This window comes from Danio rerio, chromosome 5 (genome assembly GCF_049306965.1).
Source record: "Danio rerio strain Tuebingen ecotype United States chromosome 5, GRCz12tu, whole genome shotgun sequence".
NCBI lineage: Eukaryota > Metazoa > Chordata > Actinopteri > Cypriniformes > Danionidae > Danio > Danio rerio.
In genome coordinates, this window is record NC_133180.1 from 71,446,064 (window position 1) to 71,471,482 (window position 25,419).

General features: G+C 40.2%; 1 protein-coding gene across 18 annotated transcripts in view; it reads left to right on the plus strand.

Annotated features, from left to right (window-relative positions):
• Positions 1-25,419, plus strand: part of kcnt1b (potassium sodium-activated channel subfamily T member 1b) — a 180,926-nt gene that overhangs the window by 104,201 nt on the left and 51,306 nt on the right. For 15 of the 18 annotated variants that reach the window (XR_012406481.1, XR_012406482.1, XM_073951598.1 and 12 more), the window contains 4 exons: positions 5,920-5,983; positions 8,102-8,210; positions 11,644-11,752; positions 13,032-13,181. Coding sequence is in view for 16 of the 18 variants with exons in the window: in XM_073951598.1 (XP_073807699.1) it covers positions 5,920-5,983; positions 8,102-8,210; positions 11,644-11,752; positions 13,032-13,181 (432 nt within the window). In the remaining 2 variants the exon portion in view is untranslated. Of the gene's footprint in view, positions 1-5,919; positions 5,984-8,101; positions 8,211-11,625; positions 11,753-13,031; positions 13,182-25,419 lie in introns of all 18 variants that reach the window. The other 3 variants (XM_073951599.1, XM_073951602.1, XM_073951608.1) reach the window with 1 other exon arrangement.

The window sequence follows — 25,419 nt, forward strand, 5'->3', positions numbered from 1 at the left end:
TTTGAAAACTGACAACAGGATGAGATTAACAGTGTCAGGAGAGCTTTAGTACATTCATCAGTACATTAAGAGAGAAAAAAAAAAACAGAGGAAGATATGGAGTGCAGTACTTTAATTCAACTGTTTTTATATTCAGGAAGATGACTTGTAAAAAAAGAGACAGTAAAACTTAAAAGAAAGCTGCTTAAAGTGAAGTTTATTCATAAACTAATTTCGAAAGGATCACATGCTTATGATTTATCACGGCCGGTCTCGCATTTGCTAATCACTATCTTCCAATCATATAAGCCCTGAGCTACTATAAATAGCCACAGTTTTCAGTTCACTTTGTCTTCGTTTGGAAGAAACCCCCCTCCTCCCCTATTCTCCTCCTTTGCCTCTGATTGGGTGGCACGGCGGCCCAGTGGTTAGCACTGTGAGCCCCACAGCAAGAACACTGCCAGCCCTGCTTCCACAGGACCGGTGGGTGTTTCTGTGAGGAGTTTGTATGTTCTCCCCGTGTCCGTGTGGGTTTTCCCCGGGTTCTCCGGTTTCCTCCCACCATCCAAAGACATTCAACATACATAACAATCAAGCATTTGTCTAACCCCTTGTGTTCCCTTTGCTACCGCAGCAGGGGAGTTCTGAGATCCACCGAGCTCAGGCTCCCCTCTTGCTCTGCCAACGGGAGGAAGCCCCGGGCTCGAGGAGCCCTTGAGCTCGGGGCTCTCTCCCGGGACAGCATGCCAAACAAGCTTTTATAAATCATCAGCTTAGTGTGAACTCTTGAAACAGCAGTTGTGTCGGATGATTTATGTTTCACTATAAAGTGGACAGCATGTTCAGGTTTGGCCTAATGGCAGGCTAATGGTAGTTTAGATCATTCAATTAGCACAATCTCAATATCAGCTTGTGCTTCAGTCTGAGAGTGAAAGAGCTGTTAGTGAACGCGAGTTGTAAAGTTATCATGTAATGTACACTAACCAACAAAAGTCCTGATCGCAGTTGTAAGAGCAACAAATAATAACTTGACTTCTAGTTGATCATTTGGAAAAGTAGCAGAAGATCGATTTTTCTGATGAATCATCTGTTGAACTGCATCCCAATCATCACACATACTGCAGAAGACCTACTGGAACCCGCATGAACCCACGATTCTCATAGAAATCAGTCAAGTTTGGTGAAGGAAAAGTCATGGTTTGGGGTTACATTCAGTATGAGGGTGTGCGAGAGATCTACAGAGTGGATGGCAACATCAACAGCCTGAGGTATCAGGAGATTTGTGCTGCCCATTACATTACAAACCACAGGACAGGACAAATTCTTCAGCAGGATAGCGCTCCTTCTCATACTTCAGCCTCCACATCAAAGCTCCTGAAAGCAAAGAAGGTCAAAGTGCTCCAGGATTGGCCAGCCCAGTCACCAGATATGAACATTATTGAGAATGTCTGGGGTAAGATGAAGAAGGAGGCTTTGAAGGTGAATCCAAAGAATCTTGATGAACTCTGGGAGTCCTGCAAGAACGCTTTCTTTGCCATTCCAGATGACTTTATTAATGAGTGATTTGAGTCATTGCAGAGATGTATGGATGCAGTCCTCCAAGCTCATGGGAGTCATACACAATATTCAATCTTTTTCCACTACAGCATGACTTTATATTCTATACTGGACATTATTTCTGTTAATTGACAAGACTTTTGTCTAAACAAAGTCAAACTTTACTTTCCTAATTAAATAATTAAAAATCAAGGCATGATCATATATATATATATATATATATATATATATATATATATATATATATATATATATATATATATATATATATATATATATACATTTTGCTAAAACAAGTTTAATCTAGAGCAGTGCTTCTCAAACTTTTTTCACCAAGTACCACTTCTGAAAAAAGATTTTCTCTCCAAGTACCACCATAATGAGTAGTACTGAAATACAGTAGCGTATTAGTAGCCCGGTAAAGCAGCTACAGTTCTGCACAGTTAAAAAACGTGGCAGATTAATTCCTATTATTAAGAATATTTATTATTGTCAGCCACTTTAAACATAAATAGTCTGAACGTTAACACTGTACTGTGCTTATATGTAAAAAAAAATAATAAAAAAAACTAAAAACATCAACATTTAAATTAAAATATGCTTAAGGTAAAAAGAAAAGTGCTGTACTTAAATGTAAAGTATTAACATACAGTAGCCAATTCATCAACACCTGAAAATGTTGCCTGGAACTCAGAAATATAGGCTATATGTCATAAAACGAATATTATTATATGTCATATTCACATATACATAATTTTGGATCAATTTTGAAATATTTGTAGCATGTACATATGACAAATTTGGCGTACTCGAAGGAAGCCCGCGTTCCACAGTTTGAGAACCACTGATCTAGAGGCTTTTGCCTTTCATATAAGCCATTCTGATACCAAATGATCAACTAAAAGTCAAGATATTTTGTTGTTCCTAAAACTTGTATAGGCGACAAGACTTTTGTCAGGTTGTGTATATCTACGCATTGATTGTAATAGGTTAATGTATTGTTGTGTGTTACCCTTACCAATAAACAAACTTAACAAAAGGCTTAGAAATTCCATTTTTAGATAAAAATGTTGTTCAGTTAGCATTAGCATAAGCATCTCATTATCAACTTGTGCTTCAATCTGAGAGTGAAAAAGCTGTTAGTGAATGCGAGTCGTAAAAGTATCAAACGTGGTATATCAGAGTGGCATGTCTTTGATTTAAAGTAGCATAACGTTCTCTAAATGGATTTTTTGGAAAGCTTCCAAACAAAACTGAATATAGTCCGTGTGATTTATTTCTTTATTTTTTTAAGAGTCCACCAGCAGAGCCAAACCTGACGCCATCTGTTCCTTATTAAAGCCGCCCTGAGGTTTAAGGATAATAAATGTGCTGCTTCTTGCCATGCAACTGCATTTAAAATCCCACTGTATTCCTTCATTATGAATGCAGCAAATCTGTTTCAATATGCTCACTTCATATTCTAGTGCATGAATCTCTCATCAAGCTCAGTTGGTCTTAGTTTCTTGGCCGTACGTGTAATCTGTGTGCTGCAATGGGAAGGCTGGTGTTTAAAGGATGACTTGAGAAAATTGCACTTGTTGTTAAAAAGTTTAATTTTTAAGATGTGTATATTGCTGTTGCACTTTACTGGATGAATTATGCATGATGTGGGAGCTTTACTTCACGTCAGTAGTTATTCCTACAGAGGACTTCTTACAACTTTAGAGATTGTTTTGTTAATAATGAGCTCCAGTGTGTGTGTGTGTGTGTGTGTGTGCGTGTGTGTGTGTGTGTGTGTGTGTGTGTGTGTGTGTGTGTGTGTGTGTGTGTGTGCTTGTGTGCGCATGTGTTAGTGTGTGTGTGTGTGTGTGTGTGTGTGTGTGTGTGTGTGTGTGTGTGTGTGTGTGTGTGTGTGTGTGTGTGTGTGCAAATGTGAGTTTCTTCTGTTGAACATAGAAGATATTTTGAAGAATGTTGAAAACCTGTAACCATTGACATTTATTATCGGAAAATCAAAAACTATGGAGGTCAATGGTTACAGGTTTCCAACATACTTCAAAATATCTTCTTTAAAATATCTTCAGAACAAAAAAATTGTTTATACACAAAAAAGATATTTTGAAAAATGTTGCAAATCTGTAACCATTGACTTCCATGGTAGGAACATCAAATATTATGGAAGTCAATGGTTATAGGTTTTCAACATACTTCAAAGTATCTTCTGAAAAAAAGTATAGATTCCACAAATATGCAGAAGTCATTTTGTAGCTGTAATTTAATGCATAAATTAATGCAAAGCCGTTACAGTAATACTGTGTGTATGTGTTTTTGCAACCTGTAAATATTGACTGCCATATTAGGAAAATCAAATACTATGGAAGTCAATAGTTACATGTTTGACCACTTGGGAAAGCTAGGTTGCTGCCGGAAGTGGTGTTAGTGAGGCCAGCAGGGGGCGCCCAACCTGCGGTCTGTGTGGGTCCTAATGCCCCAGTATAGTGACGGGGACTCTATACTGCTCAGTGAGCGCCGTCTTTCGGATGAGACGTTAAACCGAGGTCCCGACTCTCTGTGGTCGTTAAAAATCCCAGGATGTCCTTCGAAAAAGAGTAGGGGTTTAACCCCGGCATCCTGGCCAAATCTGCCCACTGGCCTCTGTCCATCATGGCCTCCTAACCCTCCCCATATCATGATTGGCATATCATCACTCTGTCTCCTCTCCACCAATCAGCTGGTGTGTGGTGTGCGGTCTGGCGCAAAATGGCTGCCGTCGCGTCATCCAGGTGGATGCTGCACACTGGTGGTGGATGAGGAGATTCCCCCCCCATTGTGTAAAGCGCTTTGAGTGCCCAGAAAAGCGCTATATAAATGTAACGAATTATTATTATTATTATTATGTTTCCAACATACTTCAAAATTAATTAATTCATTTATTCATTTTCCTTCGACAAAGCGTGTTATTTATCAGGAGTCACCACAGTGGAATGAACCACCAACTATTCCAGCATAATGTATGGTTTTTTACAGCGGACGCCCTTCTAGCGGCAACCCATTACTTGGAAACATACTTCAAAACGTCCTTTAAATTATCTTCAGAAGAAAAATAAAATGAAAGTACTCAAAAGAAAAAAATTTGAAGAATGTTAAAAACGTGACCATTGACTTGGAAGTCAATGGTTACAGGTTTCCAACATTAAAATATCTTCAGAACAAAAAAATAAATAAATTATGTGTGTTTGTGTTTGTTTGTGTGTATATTTTGTAAATGTGAGCTTTTTTCTGTTGTACACAAAAGAAGATATTTTGAAGAATGTTGAAAACCTGTAACCGTTGACTTCCTTAGTCGGAAAAATCAAATACTGTGGAACTCAATGGTTACAGGTTTTCAACATACTTCAAAACATCTTCTTCAAAATATCTTCAGAACAAAATAAATGAAAACAACAAAAGAAGATATTTTGAAGAATGTTAAATACCTGTAACCATTGAATTCCATAGTAAAAAATCAAATACTATGGAAGTCAATGGTTACATGTTTCCACATACTTCAAAATATCTTCTTCAAAATGTCCACAGAACATAAAAATTTTACATTCCACAAGTAAGCACAGGTTATTTTGTAGCTGTAATTTAACGCACAAATAAATGCAAAGCTATTACAGTAACACTCTGTGTGCTGATGCATTTTTAATGACGTATGAGACTATTAATACACGATGGAGATTTACAGATACAAATAAGTGGTCGGCAGTGTTTACACTGGATAGATAGAGATTTTACTGCTGTTTTTGTGGCTATACTTTGATGGCTGGTATATGTTGTTTCCTTAATACTATTGTCGTCCACCACCAGCTTTCATAATAAGAGCTTTACAAACAGTGTTTGAAGGAAGAGTGGAAATTATGAAGGACATATCACAGATTTAGTTTAGCTAACACACTGAAATCATTATTAGTAAGAAAACCAGGAGAATATTGACAGCGACTCGGTCAATTTCATGTTTTACTTTACATTAACAGTAAAAAACTGCCATTGATTACCTTTAATAACATTCATGCTATACATGAATTTACTTGATGGGTGGTGGTCTAAATAATCATTGTGTTGTGCTTGTGTGTTTGTGTACTTGTTTTTATATCCCTGCAGGGATTTAAACTTGAATTCACAGACCAAAATTAAGGTCTCCATGTTTAAAAAAGTCTTATGAATCACACAGATTGAAGTGTTTTGAAAATGTAAAATTGTAGATAGTCATTATGTCATTATTATGTCTATGTTAGTTCCCTATATATGAACGATATATATATGGATATATGAACGCGTGTGTGTGTGTGTGTGTGTGTGTGTGCGTTTGCTTGTGTATTGTGATGCTGATGTGTATTGACGTTTTGTGTCATGCAGGATGGATGATGCGGAGGCCTGCTTCATCCTCAGCAGCAGAAATGAAGTGGACCGCACCGCTGCTGTAAGTGCATACTCATAATACATCGATATACTTCCTCGCCAAACTGCTAAGACATGTACACTCACCGGCACTTTACTAGGTACACCTTACTAGTTTACTAGAGATTTTGATCCATATTGACATGACAGCATCACGCAGTTGCTGCAGATTTGTCGGCTGCACATCCATGATGCGAATCTCCTGCTCCACAACATCCCAAAGGTGCTCTATTGGATTGAGATCTGGTGACTGTGGAGGCCATTTGAGTACAGTGAACTCATTGTCATGTTCAAGAAACCTGTTCAAAGTCACACTCATAACAATTAAAAACTTTTGCGAGAAGAAAAATGTACAATTGACATTTTCTAATGTATGAAAGAAGCACAAAAGTGAATTACTTGATCAAAATATTGATCATGTCACTTAAATGTAATGCAAATAATGATATTATTAATTAAATAATAACTTAAAACTAATAAGAAATCTAATATATATATATATATATATATATATATATATATATATATATATATATATATATATATATATATATATAAATAGTTGTATATAATATAAATAGTTGAAGTCAGAATTATTAGCCCCCCTGAATTATTAGACCGCTTGTTTATTTTTTCCTCAATTTCTGCTCAATGGAGAGCAACTTTTTCAACACATTTCTAAACATAATAGTTTTAATAACTCATTTCTAATAACTGATTTATTTGAGCTTTGCCATGATGACAGTAAATAATATTTTCCTAGATATTCTTCAAGACACTTCTATACAGCTTAAAGTAACATTTAAAGGCTTAACTAGGTTAATTAGGTTAACTAGGCAGGTTAGGGTAATTAGGCAAGTTATTGTATAACAATGGTTTGTTCTGTAGACTATCGAGAAAATTCATTTTTTCTCATTTTATCGAGAAAATTCATTTGGGAAATATTTAAAAAAGAAAAAAAAATCAAAGGGGGCTAATAATTCTGCCTTCAACTGTATATATATGTAAGCTGTAAATCTACACTCTAAAATACATTGAGTTATTTATTTACCCAATGGTTGAGTTAAAAATATTTGGTGCTTTGTTGGGTTATTTTTAACCTTTATTAGGGTATTTATTAATAACTCAACCAGTTGGGTTAAAAATTTGAATTTCAACAGTCAACTGATTTAACTGACACAAATATATATATTTGTATATGGGTGTGTATAATGTTGTTTTTGCGTAGTAAAGTTTATTTAAGCTATAACACAATAATTTTGTTGTTATTTTTTTAATAAATTACCTTTCTGTTTAGTTTTTCTATCCATTTCACCATCCAAGACCATCTTTTAGAAGTGTTTGGATGTGGTGGTTAAATGTTATTGTACATTGTGGAGCCCATTACATTGTGGAGTGAAGCCTGCTGCAGCTGCTGGACAGTCTCTACAGCACACAGAGCTCCTTATTCTGCTCAATCTACACAGGATTTTCAGCTTGCACAGTTTATAACTGTCTCTGTTTCCTTATTGTTTGTGATTCTTGATTTATTTTACCAAAAGTGTCTAGAACTAAAATGTAATGGAAAAAAGGATTTTCAATATATTTGAATACTGTATGTTATTAATTTACACAGTTATAATTATAAAATTAATAGTAGTACTAGTAATAGTAGCAATAGTAATACCAGAATGGAAAAAAATAACATTTAATCAAAACAACCCAATGCATTGGTTTAAATTTTATAAGCCAATGCATTGGGTTAAAATAACCCATAGTTGGGAAGGTGCTATAATAAGCTATAGTTGGGATGTCCAGTATGTTGGGGTATTTTTAACCCAACTATTTTAACAGAGCAGCCATAATTATAAAATATTAGTAGTAATAGTAAACCCGAATGGAAAAAAATAACATTTAATAAAAATAACCCAATGCATTGGGATAAATTATATAACCCAATGCACTGGGTTAAAATAACCCATAGTTGGGAAGGTGCTATAATAACCTATAGTTGGGTTATATGTCGGGGTATTTTTAACCCAACTATTTTAATAGAGTGCTCACCCACAGGCCCTTCAGTGGAACATTTAAGACAATTTTTAACCGAAACTGCGATCTTTGGCACATCCTCACATTGTAAAACTGATGTCTGTTCTTATAGGATCATCAGACCATTCTGCGAGCCTGGGCTGTGAAGGATTTTGCTCCAAACTGTCCTCTTTATGTCCAGATCCTCAAACCCGAGAACAAATTTCATGTCAAATTTGCAGGTGAGTGTTTTGTTTTCCTGAGATCTCCACCGATGACTCGTTCCATGTTTCATATTCATAAAAATTTCACATTTTACCTCTTCCCAATAGGGAATGATTGTATGGTGTCATGGCTTATAATGGAAAGCGATGGGGCAAAAACAGCCACTAACATAACGAAAGGATAGTAAATTTGGCCAGAATGTATTGGTTTTGCAAAATTTAAAAGCATTTTCCCAAAATATATGTCAAAATAAGATTTGTCGGCAACAATCATTCCATTTGCTGTAACACAGAGAACGTTGTGGCTGAATTAAGCCTCGGATTCACCCCATAGTGCATGCAAACATTCCCAACAGCGCACAAGGGATAAAATCATGGTGTAAAATTAGTACACCCCTATGAATATGTTGTAAAAGTGATTTGACATGTGATATACAAGCATAAACATGTAGGTTTGTGTTACCAAATGAAAAGTGCCTCTCAAATGAAGAGTATCTGTCTGTATTAAAACAAACAAGATGATTGATTTAAAAGATATTGTATTTCTGTCTGGCTTTCCAATTTCTGAGATTGGGGCAGTGCACAGATGGCAAACTAAGGTGTTTGGAACTTCATAGTGTCTCCATATTTCACAAGAATGATATGTTTGCAGAATTCAGCAGGGAGTCCATCTGAGCCTAGTGCTTTATTAAAACTGTTGTTTTTTTAAAGGGATAGTTCCCTTTAAAAATTTATTATATTACACCCAAAAATGTATTATATTATTATTTTTAATATTATGTTGTAATAATTTATTCATCCTTTACTTGATTCAAATCTTTATTAGTTTCTTTCTTTTGTTAAAGACAAAAGAAGATATTTCGAAAAATGTTGGAAACCTGTAACCATTGACTTCTATTGTACAGTATTTGTTTTTCCTACCAAGTAAATGGTTACAGGTTTTCAACTTTGATAAAAAAATCTGCTTTCATGTTCAACAGAAGAAAGAAAATCATACAGGTTTGGAACACTTTAAGGTGACAAAATTATTAGTACATTTTCATTTTTTGTGTGAATTATCTCATTAGCATCCATTTATGATCCGTTTATGATTTAAAGTAGATTATTAAAGCTACAGACTGTAACTTTGTTGTTGTTCTTTTTCTTCCTTAAAAAAATATCCTAGTTAAATTTGAGCAAGTGCATAATCAGTATATCTCCTTATCTTAGCATGATTCACAATGATAAACTTGCAATATTGATATACTGTATAAGCAATATCACACGTGTAGCAGTGACAATATACAGCCAAATCGCACTGCTACGTGTGTGTTATTGCATTTATACAATAGTTTGACGGCATAATCGTGTAAATAAAAAAGAAAATCCAATACTACTCTCGTCTCCCATTCATTCACATCTGCAGCTGACTGAACAGCAGAAACCGTTGCTCATTCCCCACCGTCACTTTAGACCTAGTGTTTGAATGATTCTCTAGCGTAATGTCAAAAGTGATGACTAAACAGGTGATTTTGCTCATATTTTAAAATTATAATGCTGAATGGCATGAAATTCCATCAGTCTAAAGACATTAGAGACAGTATTTCTCTGTTGCAGTTGGGATAGCACAATAATTAACCCCGAAAAAGCCAAAGCAACACTACCAGATTACTAAGGTATAAATACAGCACTGCAAAATACAAAAGAGAGAGATCGACTTAGAAACTCACTCAGTTATAATGATTTGATCTGCTGTAGTTTGAAATTATGAGTTTTTCTCCTTTAAGGACTTATTATGCAATCTCTTTAGCCATCTTGTGGCGGAGCATCAACCGTCTTTGCTCTGCTCAGTATGACAGGCTAATGGATTCCAAGGTGCTGAATCTCCGAAATGATAAATAATTTTAAAAAACACTGGGCCCTATCATACACCCGGCGCATTGGAGTGCAAGGCACAGCGCAAGACTTGTTTGCTAGTTTCAGCTTGGCACAAGAGTGGTTTTGAGGTGTTGCGCTATATGTTTAAATAGCAAATGCATTAACGCTCATATGTGCGCCCATAGGCGTTCTGGTCTAAAAAGGAAGGCGTTCTGAGGCGCACTGCTGGCACGTTGCTATTTTGAGAAACTAAAATAGATTTTTCATTAGACCAAAACTAACCCGGTCTAAACTCCGGCGCAGAGTTGCGCCTCACTTACACACTGCTTAATACACACGAGAGCAATAGGCAAATATCTTTACATATGAAAAAATTTAAATATTAAGGATATATATAGGATATAATAAGAATATATATATAGGATATAAATATAAAGGATTAACATATACCAAAACATATTATTTTCTAGCCTACATAAATATGTCTTTTATGTCTTCTTCATCTCGGGAGGCTTTTTCAGTTCATTCATAACAGTTTGCTTTTGTATAATGTTATTATTATTAGCAGTATTATTTATTATATCCATATTTGTATTTGTTTTATTAAAAACAAGCTTAGATTTGCCCACCTGCCAGGTTTTAGACCATATGGGGCACAGCATGTGTTTTAGGATAACTCAGGTTAACACTTCGTTAATTTTGTTCATTTATTCGTTTGCTGGAAATTAGAACTGAATTTAGAAATAGTTTTGAAACGAATATTTGCGCTTAACAAACGCAATTAATTATTTATAGACTAATTGGTGTCTGTGCGTAAAGGTTTCCCTATCCAAGAGCGAAAGTGAAAGAGATCCAATATCTCTCATTCTCACGCAGTAGATGCTCTGTTTAACAGTTTCCTGTTAAAAAAACTGTTAACTGTTAACTGTTTGCTTGTGAAATGCTCATTTTTCCACTTAGACTTACTTTGCGTCCTGTTAATAGCGAATGCGCTTATGGAGCGACTCTGCTGGCTCTTAAAGGGAATGGGAGATTAGACTCTAATTGGTTTATTCTCAAAACACACCTATAACTCATTAAGAAAATAAACTCAACCCTTTTAGACCATGCGCCATGGCGCAAAGCGGATTTTCCCCGCCCGTTAATTAGCAAAAATTCGTTCTGACACGCCCTGAAACCATTTGCGCCCTGCGTTTTGCGCTCTGCGCATGGACCGTCAAAATAGAGCCCACTATCCTTATAAATAAACTGCATAGTTGCAATCTGAACAACTACTGTATGTTCTCGCGAGAAAAAGCCTCAAAAGTTCATTATGTTGTCCAACAGCTGCAATATTTGTCAAACTGTAGTGAGTTTATTGAACTGCTCACTCTATGTGGGTGGAGTAATACAGAAGGATGAATAGCTGTAGGAGTTATGATATTGCAGAATATCGCACGACTATCAGCCAATCAGATTCAAGAACCAGAACTGTTGTATATATTATATTATATTATATTATATTATATTATATTATATTATATTATATTATATTATATTATATTATATTATATTATCTCAAATAGATTATGTGTAGGTATGTTTTGTTTGCTAGATCACGTGGTGTGTGAAGAGGAGTTCAAGTACGCCATGCTGGCCCTGAACTGTGTGTGTCCCGCCACCTCCACACTGGTCACCTTGTTGGTGCACACGTCTCGAGGACAGTGAGTACTGACGTTTTCCCTCTTACTCCCGACACTGATGTATGACGCGTGTTTCCTGAAATTCTCTTTAATTCACTCAATGTTTAACAGTGAATGATGACTCCTCGCGCAACCTTTCCAGCTCTGTGATCCCTAAACAAATAACGGTGTCACTAATAATTACTCTGAGCAGATTAGCGAGAAGGGCTGATCAATGTCATTAAACTTGCCATGATCAATCATCAGATGGACACCTAACAGTAAATTGTTTCACGTTTGCTCACACAATCAGCCAAACAGGAGTCTATGCGAAGCAAACCTAGAGTCATTTTCTGTTGCGTTCACACAAAATGAACACATTTTTCAAAACTTCCCAAACCCTTTTTGTCATTTATACTCTACAAACTGCAAAAACAATACATTTTTAGGACGTTTTTTTTACTAACAAACTCATTTCTGAATAGACTGATGATAAATTACATGCTTTTTTTTAAATATAGAAGGTCTTTTTAAAAAAATATGAAAACAATAGAATTTTTTTGTTAAAATTGTAGTAAAAAAAGTTTTGTTGGTACTAATTATGTTAGAAAATAGGAAAATATAGCTTTATTTTTCCGTCAACTATTATTATTATTTTATTTATTAATTTATTTTATTTTTGGGGGGTGGGGGGGGGGGGGGGGTAGGAACCTCCACAATGTAATGAACATTGTGTAAACAATTTTGAAAATGTGGCCGAAGTATTGCACAATGCTTGTTAGCGGTTGAAAAACACATTACACATCTGCCACTCTAATAAACTACAACTCCCATCATGCACCTTATACACACCAGTTTCTGATTCCCACTGATTACACACACACAGTTGGAAGCTCATGATGGAATGATAACCAGGGATTTAAAGACTGCACACAGACTTCTTTGCTGAGTCTTCAGCTGTCTGTGCAATCAGGTAGAGAACTGGAACAGAAACCAGAACCAAACTGGAACCGGAACTTGTACTTGTGCTTGTGCTTGTGTTTGTGTCTGTGTCTGTTGCACGATGGGATTTGTAGTTCATATAAGTGGTTCTGTGGAATTGTAGTTCTCCAGCGATCTGCAACAGCCGAACCAGTGACCTTCTTGCTGTTTGGTGATTGTGCTACCCACTGCGCCAACGTACTGCCACCAACATTGTAATATATGTCCTATATTTCATTTAAAATGGTGATTAAATAATCTTAACCTTTTACTTGGTGAAACCTGATTCCACAGTAATATCGTGAAGTTAGCAGTGTGATCTTTGTGTTTGTGTTTTCAGAGAAGGTCAGACGTCTCCAGAACAGTGGCAGAGGACTTACGGTCGCTGCTCGGGGAATGAAGTTTATCACATCCGTTTGATGGACAGCAAGTTTTTTGGAGAATATGATGGGAAGAGTTTCACTTATGCCTCCTTCCACGCACACAAGAAGTAAGTGACTGTGAAACATTATTGACTCGCTGTGTACTGTATTTAAAGTGATGCATAAAAAACTATAACAAATCCTTACCATTATTTGATAAATGCTTTATACCATTTATACATGATTTACATAATTTCATCCACATTTCTGTTATAATTAATTACCTACCACATTGGAGATACAGCAGCAGATGAATCTGCCATACACGAGTCTTTAATAATATTTGTGCATTCAAAAGTTAATATCCAAACATGTCTGTATGTAAGTTCACATTGTTGTTGATGATCAAATGTAACACGGAATACACAATTTATTAGCTAGATATCAATTATTAGTCATTCAAACAACTTTACCAAAGCGATTTGAAGATTGTTTACACCTTTACTCGAGTTTGTAGGTCTAATTGAATTCACATCCAACGCGCATTGTATTTTAGGCTATATTAGTTGTTTGAGTACGGATGTTTCTACACTTTGGAAATATTATTCAATTCATCTTCATTTCTATATCACTTTTACAATGTAGATTGTGTCGAAGCAGCTGAACATAGAAGTTCAAGTAAATTGAAACCGCGTCAGTCCAGTTTTCAGATTTGAAGTTCAGTTTAGTTCAATTTACTGTGGTTTAATTTGAAATAACTCTGCTGAAAGTCCAAACACTGAGGAGCAAATCCATCGATGCGCAGGTCTACAAGTGCCAAACCAAGGAAGATAGCGGTGAGAACAGCGAGGAACAAACTTGACCAACTGACGAAAGTGAAGGGAAAAAAAACCTAGAGAGAAGCCAGGCTCGACCATTTCTCATCTGACCAAACTTCCTGTGCAGAGCTGCTGTCTAGGTGCTGGCTAAAGAACACTGGAGGTCCAATGTGGAGATGCTTGAAATCTGCCCTTTAAAGAATAACTTGCTGTGAGGGACCGAGCCAGCACGTACAGTAAGGGGCATACAAAAAAAGAAGATTTTCAAAAATAATTATTTTTAATAAAGTCAAAAAGGTTCACAAAAAGTTCAAAAATAAATTAATTAAATAATTAAATCAATTGAAAGAACAATAAACTAAACAAGGAAAACAAACTGAGTTCAAACCAAACAAATCATGTCTAAACCAAAAACAGAACTCCATGAAATGACAAGACAGACCACATTTATAGCACAGGGACTAGTCCACATTAAACAAGAAGGGGGAGACAAAAACATACAATTTACAAATACAATAAACTAAGCCAAACATCTAAATACAAATCTAAATATAAAAGTTAAATAAATTATAAATAAGGCAAAACTAAATATAAATCTGAATAAACAAACATTGCAAATCATTATTGAACCTAAACTAAACATGAGCTCTCCCTCCAAGCCATTAAGCCAATGGTATCGGCAGGCGGAACCAAAAGACGGCCTCTTGCGGCACGTCGGACCTTTACTTGGGTGGACCACACCCGGAAACTTTGTTCCTCGTCGGCACTGCAGCACGGTAACTTAAACTCAAAAGAAAACTAAATTAACAAAACATACAGTACAGATAACTGATTTTGTGTGCACCCAAAATAGTAATAAATGTACTGTGAATAATAAAGAAAGGTAATGAGAAACTGAAAGTGTATGAGTCTTATTTAAATCAGATATGAATGAAACGAAAATGTATAAACACAATAACTGAAACTGTGACCAATAAATAATCTTAAATGAATATGTGTAATGTGTGTGTGTGTGCGTGTGCGTGTGCGTGTGTGTGTGTGTGTGTATATATATATATGTTTGTGTATGTATGTGTGCGTGCATGCCTCACTCTCAATGTGTGGCCACCACACTGGCCATCACATACTCCCTCCCTTCGGGAATGTCACTGGCACATCGGGACAAGTAGTCAGCCGTAAGGTTTTCTTTGCCAGGGACATGTCTGATAATAAACCGGAAGGGCTGCATGGCCAGGTACCAGCGGGTAATACGACTGTTGGTATCTTTCATTTCTTGAAGCCATTGTAGAGCTTTATGATCAGTCTCCAGTATAAACTCCCGGCCTAGCAGATAATACTTTAAAGAGTCCAATGCCCACTTCACAGCCAAGCATTCCTTTTCCACAATAGAATAGCGAACTTCCCTGGGGAAGAGCTTTCGACTCAAGAAGGCCACTGGGCGTCGAGTGTCAGGGCTGCCCTGCAGCAATACAGCTCCCAGGCCTCGATCTGAAGCATCAGTTTGCAAAACAAAGGGTTGGTGGAAATCAGGGTTATGCAAGACAGAATCTTTACTCAAGGCCTTTCTGAGATCTTGGAAAGCTGCAACAGTTTCTTGGGTCCACTTCAGCTGATTGGGACTCCTTGAACCAACCATGTCAGTCAATACTGCAGCCCGCCCAGAAAAGTTGGGAATAAATCTGTGATAAAACCCAGCCATACCCAAAAAGGACCTTAACTCCTTACGAGTTTGTGGCTGTGGACACTCTTCAATGGCCCGTACCTTCTCCACCTGGGGTCGGAGCACCCCTTTACCGATAACAAACCCCAAGTACTCCGTCTCTGCCTTTGCAATGGTACACTTTTGAGGGTTAACTGTCAGGCCGGCTGCCTGAAGGCGTTGCAGAACTTCCTGGAGATGCTTCAGATGTTGCTGCCATGTGTCACTGTACACCACAATATCATCCAGATAAGCAGCTGTAAATGGTAGTCCTCGCAGTACCTGGTCCATTAGTCTTTGGAAGCTGGCCGGTGCCCCATGCAGTCCAAAGGCTAGAACCTTAAAATGGAATAGGCCCCAGGGTGTTTTAAACGCAGTGAGTTCTCTGGACTGTGGAGTCAACGGAATCTGCCAATAACCTTTTGAAAGATCAATGGTGGTTAGAAACTTTGAGGTGCCCAGTCGATCAGTGAGATCACTGATTCGTGGAGTAGGGTAAGCATCAAACTTGGTCACAGAGTTGAGGTAACGAAAGTCTATACAAAACCTTATAGACCCATCCTTTTTTGGAACAAGGACCACAGGGTGGCACCATTCGCTTTTAGAGGGTTCTATAATTCCCAGCCTCAGCATCAAATCCACCTCCTCTTTCAGCGCTTCTTGGAGACGTTCAGGGACCCTGTAACTCATTCTTCGAACTACAGCATCGGGTTTCAACTCAATATTATGTTCAATCAAGGTGGTAAAGCCAGGGTATTCTGAGAAGACTTCTGGTAAACAAATTTCTCTCACCTCATGCTGTTGCTGTGGGGACAGGTGACTCAGATCCACATCTCCTAGAGCTGACTGAGGCAGAAATACTTCAGAATCATCCTCTTCTTTGACTTGCCAGATCATCAAGCTGTGGCTAGATTCAGGAGGACGAGGAAACCATTCTTTAAGCAAATTTATATGCAGAGTACGTGTAGAATGAGCATGGTCAGATAGAGCAACTTCATAGGTGGTAGGACCTAGTTTCCTTTTAATTTCATACGGCCCCTGCCATTTTGCAAGCAGCTTACTTTCATGACTGGGCAACATCACAAGTACCTTCTGACCGGGCTCAAACTGCCGCTCCCGAGCGGATTGATCGTACCAGGTTTTCTGTCGTGTTTGAGCTTCTGCCAAATGAGACTGAGCTAGTGCAGACATCTTTTGCAAACGTTCCCTCATCTGAATCACATAGGATGCCACATTAGTTTCATCATTTCTCTGTGGGTTTCCCTCCCAAACTTCTCGGAGTAATGCTAATGGACCTTTGACTTCATGACCATAAAGCAACTCAAACGGGGAAAATCCAGTGGAGGCTTGTGGCACTTCCCTGTAGGCAAACAGAAGATATGGGAGCCATTGATCCCAATCAGTGCCAGACTCACCAACAAACTTGCGTAGCATCTGCTTTAACGTCTGGTTAAATCTTTCGGTTAACCCATCTGTCTGGGGATGATAAGGAGTGGTTCTCAAACTCTTGATGCCCAGCAACCTATAGACCTGCTTCAGAAGATTCGACATAAAATTAGTCCCTTGATCGGTTAGAATTTCACTTGGAAAGCCAACTCTGGAGAACAGTTGCACTAGACAGGTAGCCACGTACTTGGCCTTAACTGACCTTAAGGGAAACACTTCAGGATACCTAGTGGCATAGTCAGTCACTACAAGCATAAATCGGTTACCCGAACGACTTTTCTCCACTGGTCCAACTATGTCCATTCCCAGTCTTTCGAATGGAGTGCCTATGAGTGGCAGTGGTTGGAGAGGGACCCGCCTTGGGCAGTCAGAGGACACTTTTTGACACTCAGGGCAGGTTTTACAGTACTGGGCTACTTCTGAGTTCAGACCAGGCCAATAGAAGTGTTTTCTGATCCGGGCGATGGTTTTACGTTTCCCCAGGTGGCCAGCCCAAGGAATCGAGTGACCCAGAGTAAGAATAACTTCCCGGACACACTGTGGTACCACCAGTTGTGTCACTTGTCCCATCTGACGGTATAGTAGACCCTGGTACATACAAAATCTTTCCTTTGTCTCTCCATCAACAGTTTTTCCATCCTCCTGCTTTGCTCTCTCCAGATAAGGAACAAGACTGGCATCCTCTTGTTGCATCTGCACAATGTTGACCGGCAGCTTAAACTTGGGTGAGAATTCAGCAAACTTATCAACAGGCATTACGGAAGCATTATATTGGATTTTCTCAAACCGTTTCTGTCGTCTGGATTTCCTAGGTTTAGTTGAGCCATCGATTTCTGCATCAAAGAATGGTAGCGTAGCAAGCAACTCTTTACTTTCGTCTCTCTTATGGCTCTGGGCTCGAGTAACAACCATGTTACAGGTGGATGGTGGCTGCAATAAGTCCCACAGTACTGGCAGGTCATGCCCCAAGACTACAGGGAAAGGTAGGTTGTCAGCTACACCGACCTCCAAGAAGTAAGTCTGACCTCTCACCTTCAGATAGACCTCTGCGGTGGGTAGCAGCTTTTCGTCACCATGCACACAGCGGACAGCCTTCAGGTTGGTGTAGCGAAGGAGGGCTGGAGAAATGCACTTCATGTGTACCAAAGTCTGATCACTCCCGGTATCAACCAAAGCAATCATTTCCTTTCCATTAATCTCAACAGTGGTGCTTGCTGGTGAGCGTTCAGCTTGAGGGGCTGGCTTTACAAGATGCCTGGGCACATAACACAGGTGAGTATTCTTGATTACATTTCTAGGGCACATGGGCTTGGTATGACCTTCTTGATTACATAGGTAACATATTGGCATTTTCCTATAATTTTTAGGAGCATTGACAAATGCGGGCCCTCCTCCAGGAGGCTTACCAGCACCAGGGAAGTTTCTCATAGACTGCTGGGGAGGATTTGCTCTCCGGTCATCTCGGCTGGATTTCCACCACCAGGACTGATTTCTCTGACGTGCTGCCACAAACACATCTGCCAGTGCTGCCGCTTGTGAAGCAGACTGTGGATCATGTTCTCGTACCCACACCTGTAGCTCTGGAGACAACATTCTCAAGTATTGTTCAAGAATGATCACTTCACCAACCTCTTCAATAGACTTACTTTTTGGCTGCATCCATTTCCCATACAGTTCTTTTAACCTCACATATAGTTCTTTAGGGCTTTCAAGGTGTTCTACTTCAAGAGACCGAAACCTCTGCCTGTAGGTTTCTCGACTGATGTCATATTTCCTTAATACTGCAGATTTAAGTTCATCATAATTCAAAGATTCATCAACATCCATGTGAACATAAGCAGCCCGGGCCTTACCCGTCAGAAGGGGAATCAGATGAAATACCCACTCCTCTTTTGGCCATCGGCAAACTGCTGCCATTCTCTCAAAAGTAATTAGGAAATGCTCAACATCATCACCATCAGACAACTTTTCCAATTTAGGCTCTTTAAGTGGGCACTGACCTGTATCACGGGCTTCAGCTCCCTCTCTCTGACAGGTACTTGACTGAGATAATGGCCTACTTGGACCAGCACCCTCATCCGGGTGATCCAACTCATCATGAGATGTTACCAATGTATTTGGAACAGGAGTTATGCGGGCCTGCACCTCCAGCTGCAACAGGCGAAACTGATGATGGAGAGCTTTGAATCGGCGTTCCTGCTGGGCCAGCTCTGCAATCCTTTGTGCTTCCTGAGCCTCCATTTTTGCCATGTGAGCTCTCAACAAGCCTGTCAAGTCAGCTATTGTTGGTTCAGTGCATTCAGTCTCCACATCAAATTCTCTCACCTCCTGTAATTCTTCATCCCCAAGCTCTTGTGCAACTTCATCCAGTTGCTCCACTGAAACAGCCTTTGGGGCTCCTCTTCGTCCTCCTCGGTTCATGGCCCAGAAAGTTCACCAAAGAAAAAAAACTATGCCCCCTACTGGCAAATCCCACTTCTGACACCACTTGTGAGGGACCGAGCCAGCACGTACAGTAAGGGGCATACAAAAAAAGAAGATTTTCAAAAATAATTATTTTTAATAAAGTCAAAAAGGTTCACAAAAAGTTCAAAAATAAATTAATTAAATAATTAAATCAATTGAAAGAACAATAAACTAAACAAGGAAAACAAACTGAGTTCAAACCAAACAAATCATGTCTAAACCAAAAACAGAACTCCATGAAATGACAAGACAGACCACATTTATAGCACAGGGACTAGTCCACATTAAACAAGAAGGGGGAGACAAAAACATACAATTTACAAATACAATAAACTAAGCCAAACATCTAAATACAAATCTAAATATAAAAGTTAAATAAATTATAAATAAGGCAAAACTAAATATAAATCTGAATAAACAAACATTGCAAATCATTATTGAACCTAAACTAAACATGAGCTCTCCCTCCAAGCCATTAAGCCAATGGTATCGGCAGGCGGAACCAAAAGACGGCCTCTTGCGGCACGTCGGACCTTTACTTGGGTGGACCACACCCGGAAACTTTGTTCCTCGTCGGCACTGCAGCACGGTAACTTAAACTCAAAAGAAAACTAAATTAACAAAACATACAGTACAGATAACTGATTTTGTGTGCACCCAAAATAGTAATAAATGTACTGTGAATAATAAAGAAAGGTAATGAGAAACTGAAAGTGTATGAGTCTTATTTAAATCAGATATGAATGAAACGAAAATGTATAAACACAATAACTGAAACTGTGACCAATAAATAATCTTAAATGAATATGTGTAATGTGTGTGTGTGTGCGTGTGCGTGTGCGTGTGTGTGTGTGTGTGTATATATATATATGTTTGTGTATGTATGTGTGCGTGCATGCCTCACTCTCAATGTGTGGCCACCACACTGGCCATCACACTTGCTCTCAAAAATCACCCCCAAATTTTGGACTGAAGTTGAGGACTGAACTGAGAATCCATCAGACAGTGTTCTAGGTTTTTGTGTGTGAGGTTTTTGAGTCCAATAAGCAATAATACACCATCTGGGAACCTTTGATATATTTTTAACATACTTTGGTACACATTAATTCTATTTTCAATCACTACAATACAGTTGAAGTCAGAATTATTAGCCCCCCTGTATATTTTTTTCCCCAATATCTGTTTCAAGAGTTCACACTTAGCTCATGATTTATACATAGCTTGTTTGGCATGCTGTCCCGGGAGAGAGCGCTGAGCACAAGGGATCCTCAAGCCCAGGACTCCCCCACCCCCTTTTGCAGGGCGAGTGGAGATTGAGCTCAGGTCTATCTCAAACTCCCCCGCTGCTAAAGCCAAGGCGAACTTCCTGAGAGTAAGACATTATAAAAAAGGTTAAGGCTTATTTTATCTATAATATAGAGCACATTTGGATGGTGGGAGGTAACCCGGGGCAAACCCACGCGGACACAGGGAGAACATGCAAACTCCACACAGAAATACCAGATGGCTCAGCGAGGACCCAACACCAAAGGTATTCTTGCTGTGAGGCAACAGTGCTAGTCACTGGGCCAACGTGCCGCCCATTCTGTATAAAGGAGGAAGAAGGGGAGGAGGGGGGTTTCTTCCAGACGAAGATAGTTGTAGAAAGGAAATGAGGAGATATATAGTGATTTGGGATCTTTTGATTGGAGGATCATATTTAGCTAATGTAGACCAGCCGGGTCAATCATGAGCACATGCTCCTCTCAAAATTAGTTTAAAATTAAACTTCACTTTGCGGAATTTTTTTTAACCACATTTCTAAACATAATAGTGTTAATAACTCGTTTCTAATAACTGATTTTTAAAATCTTTGCCTTGATGACGGTGCATAATATCCTACTCGATATTTTTCAAGACACTATTGTTTAGCATAAAGTGACATTTAAAGACTTTACTAGCAAGTTAGGGTCACTGTATCACGATGGTCTGTTCTGTAGACAGTCGAAGCAAAATATTGCTTAAGAAGTCTAATAATATTGACCTTGACATATTGACAGTGGTTTAAAAAAAAAAAAAAAAAAAGCTTTACTACTGTAACGGGGAGACTGACACGGAGGGATCCATTTTGCAGTATTTATTAAGTCACACTTAAACATCAACACCTCGCACGGTTGTGCGAACATACAACATACAACTCAACGATGATTAGCAGATAACAGAGGCAGAGTGATTACCAGGCTTGAGTCAAGGGCAGGCAGCGTGGTTCAGAGTCCGTAATACAGGCTTTAGTCAGGGGCAGGCAGCGAGAATCAGAGTCCGTGTAATCAGGCTTTAGGTCAAGGGCAGGCAGAAGACAGAGCAGAGTCGAGGAACGGGCTGAAGTGGTAAACGGGAGATCAGGCAGGATAGAACGCTCAGAAATGCTGGCCGGGGCTAAACAAGACTTCGCAATGAAGTGTGTGTGTGAGCTGCTTATATGTGGTACGTGGGTCATTAGTGAGATGGGGAACAGGTGTGCTGGGATCTGAGTGAGAAGGATGACGTAATGGTTAGAAGTCCGGAGATGGTGACCTCTGCTGGTCAGCGAGGGGAATGACTGGGACCGAGTCGGTGACAGAGCCCCCCCCCCAACGAACGGCTCCTGAAGTGAGGCAATTCTCGACGCCGGGGTCTTCCACGGGGGCGAGGGGCCGGCATCTCCGGATGTTGTAAGTGGAACTCTTCCAGTAGTGTGGTGTCGAGGATGTCCTTGCGGTTAATCCAAGATCTCTCCTCCGGACCGTACCCCTCCCAATCAACGAGATATTGGAGTTGACCGCCCCGGCGTCTGGATCTCAGGATCTCGTGGATCTGGTAAGCCTCTTCGCCATCGATCATGAGAGGCGGGGGACCCTGTTCACCGGCTGCTACCTCCCTATCCGTCTCGGCTGGACCAGCAGCAGGCTTGAGCAGAGAGACATGGAAAGTTGGGGAAATACGAAAATGATTAGGGAGTGTCAGTCTGAACGAAACAGGAGATATTTGTCTTTCTATCTGGAAAGGACCCACGTACCTGGGACTGAGTTTCTTGCAGGGCAGCTTGAGGCGTAAGTCGCGGGTGGAAAGCCATACCCATTGTCCTGGGGAATACATGGGACCAGGACGTCGGTGTCGATCGGCTTGTTCCTTGAAACGCCTTATGGCGTGAGAGAGGTGAGTATGAGCTGCGTTCCAGACCTCTTCGCAGTTTTTAAACCAGGTATCCACCGCAGGGAGTTCAGAGGTCTCGCCGGACCAGGGAAAGAGCGGAGGTTGGAAGCCCAGCACGCATTGAAATGGGGTTAATCCAGTAGATGCTTTTCTGAGGGAGTTCTGAGCATATTCTGCCCACATCAAAAATTTGGCCCATTCGTTCTGGGTCGAGTGACAATACGTGCGGAGGAATCGACCGATCTCTTGGTTCAAGCGCTCTGTCTGCCCGTTGGATTGGGGATGATAGCCGGATGTTAGGCTGACGTTGATTTGGAGATTTTTGAAGAATGCTGACCAGAGTCGGGATGTAAACTGGGGACCTCTATCCGATACGATGTCTTCGGGGAGACCATAGTACCGAAACACACACTCGCAGAGTAACTCAGCCGTTTCCATGGCTGTGGGCAGTTTGGAAATGGGAATAAGGCGGCAGGATTTCGAAAATCGGTCCACTACTGTGAGGATGGTGGTTTTGCCCTGAGATATGGGTAAATCGGTGATGAAATCTATAGCGATGTGTGACCAAGGACGATGTGGCACCTCCAGGGGTTGGAGTAATCCAGCTGGACGGTGACGGGAGTGTTTGGACATCTGACAGGGTGAGCATTTGTTAATGAAGTTGATTACATCCTTGTGTATGGAGGACCACCAGTAGCGGGATTGAATCATTTGCACAGTGGCAGTGCTGCCTGGGTGACCGGAACTGGGGTGGTCATGTACCTCGGAGATGAGTCTTTCTCGAAGCGACGAGGGAACAAAGATTTTATTCTCCGGACAGGGCTGCTGAGAAGGATTACTTTCGGCGGTTTGGAGGATCTCCTGATCTATATCCCACTGGATGGGAGCGACAATTAGAGGACTTTTGATTATGGGCTCGTCAGGGATTTCAGAGGTCTCATCGTCTGAGAGGCGGGACAGAGCATCTGCTTTGATGTTTTTCGAACCAGGGATATAGGTGACTTGGAAGTCAAATCGTGTGAAAAACAGCGCCCATCTTGCCTGTCTAGGATTCAGACGTTTACAAGACCGGATGTATTCTAGGTTCTTGTGATCAGTGATGACGATGAAAGGGTGTTTTGCGCCCTCAAGCCAGTGTCTCCATTCCTCTAGCGCAGCTTTCATGGCGAGGAGTTCTCGGTTTCCCACATCGTAGTTCCGTTCAGCGGAGTTAAGCTTGTGAGAATAGAAGGCACAGGGATGGAGCTTCTTATTCACTAGGGATCGCTGGGACAGGATGGCTCCAATTCCAGTGTTTGACGCGTCAATTTCGACGACAAAGGGTTGTTCGGGATCAGGATGACGCAGAATGGGTGCACTGGAGAAGCGAGTCTTTAGCTGGGTGAATGCTCGGACAGCGTCGGGGTTCCATTTAAGGCGAGCATTGTTGGCTTTGACCATGGCGGTCAGTGGGGCAGCGACTGAACTGAAGTTCCGTATGAAGCGCCTGTAGAAGTTAGCAAAGCCCAGGAATCGTTGTAGTTGCCTGATGGTTTCGGGTTGCGGCCATTGTGTCACAGAGTCAACCTTTTGCTGGTCCATGGCCACGCCTTCTGGACTGATAATGTAGCCAAGGAATGAGATGCAGGTCTGGTGGAATTCGCACTTGGAGCTTTTTGCATACAGCTGGTTTTTAATGAGACGTTTGAGCACTGCCCGAACGTGCTGGATATGCTCAGATAGCGAATTGGAATAGACCAGGATGTTGTCAATATATACTATGACCCATTTGTTGAGCATGTCTCTAAATATCTCATTTACAAATGCCTGGAACACGGAAGGACTGTTTGCTAGGCCGAAGGGCAAAACGAGATATTCATAGTGGCCGTCAATTGTAGAGAACCCGGTTTTCCACTCGTCTCCCTGTCGTATGCGGATGAGGTTATAGGCACTACGGAGGTCCAACTTAGTGAAATACTGGGCGGATCGGAGTTGTTCAAGGGCGGCAGGAACCAATGGTAATGGGTAGCGGTATTTGACTGTGATCTCATTCAATCCTCGGTAATCGATGCAAGGGCGTAAGCTGCCATCCTTCTTCTTGACGAAGAAAAACCCTGCTGAAGCGGGAGAAGTAGATGGTCGAATAAATCCTTTTTCTAGCTCCTCAGAGATGTACTTCTTCATAGCCTCAGTTTTAGGTTGTGAGAGAGGGAATATGCGACCACGAGGGGGCGTGGTGCCGGGTAGCAGCTCAATGGCACAGTCATTATCACGATGAGGAGGGAGCTTAGTAGCCTTCTGCTTATTGAATGCTTCAATTAGATCGTGATAAGCATCAGGAACATGATGGAGTTCAGAGTCTTCGGTCTTGTTGATTGTGTTGATCTGGATAGGGGAAACAGGATGCAGGCATTGGGTAAAGCATTGATTGCTCCATTTTATGATCTCACCAGTTCTCCAAGAGACTTGAGGGTCATGCTGTTGTAGCCATGGTAACCCGAGAATCACAGAGTGTTTAGGGGAGTTGATGGCAAGAAGGGAAATTTCTTCTTCATGAAGAGAGCCTGTTTGAAGCAAGACTGGCAGGGTCTGGAATTTTATACGTCCTTCTCCCAAAGGGCGCCCATCTACAGCAGTGATGGCTATGGAGGAATCACAGGAGGTTAGAGGAATGGAGTGAGTGGTGGCACACGTGTAATCGATAAAGTTACCAGCGGCTCCTGAATCGATCATGGCCATAGTCTCAATCTCCTCTCCATCGTTTCTCAAAGTGACAGGTAGATTCAC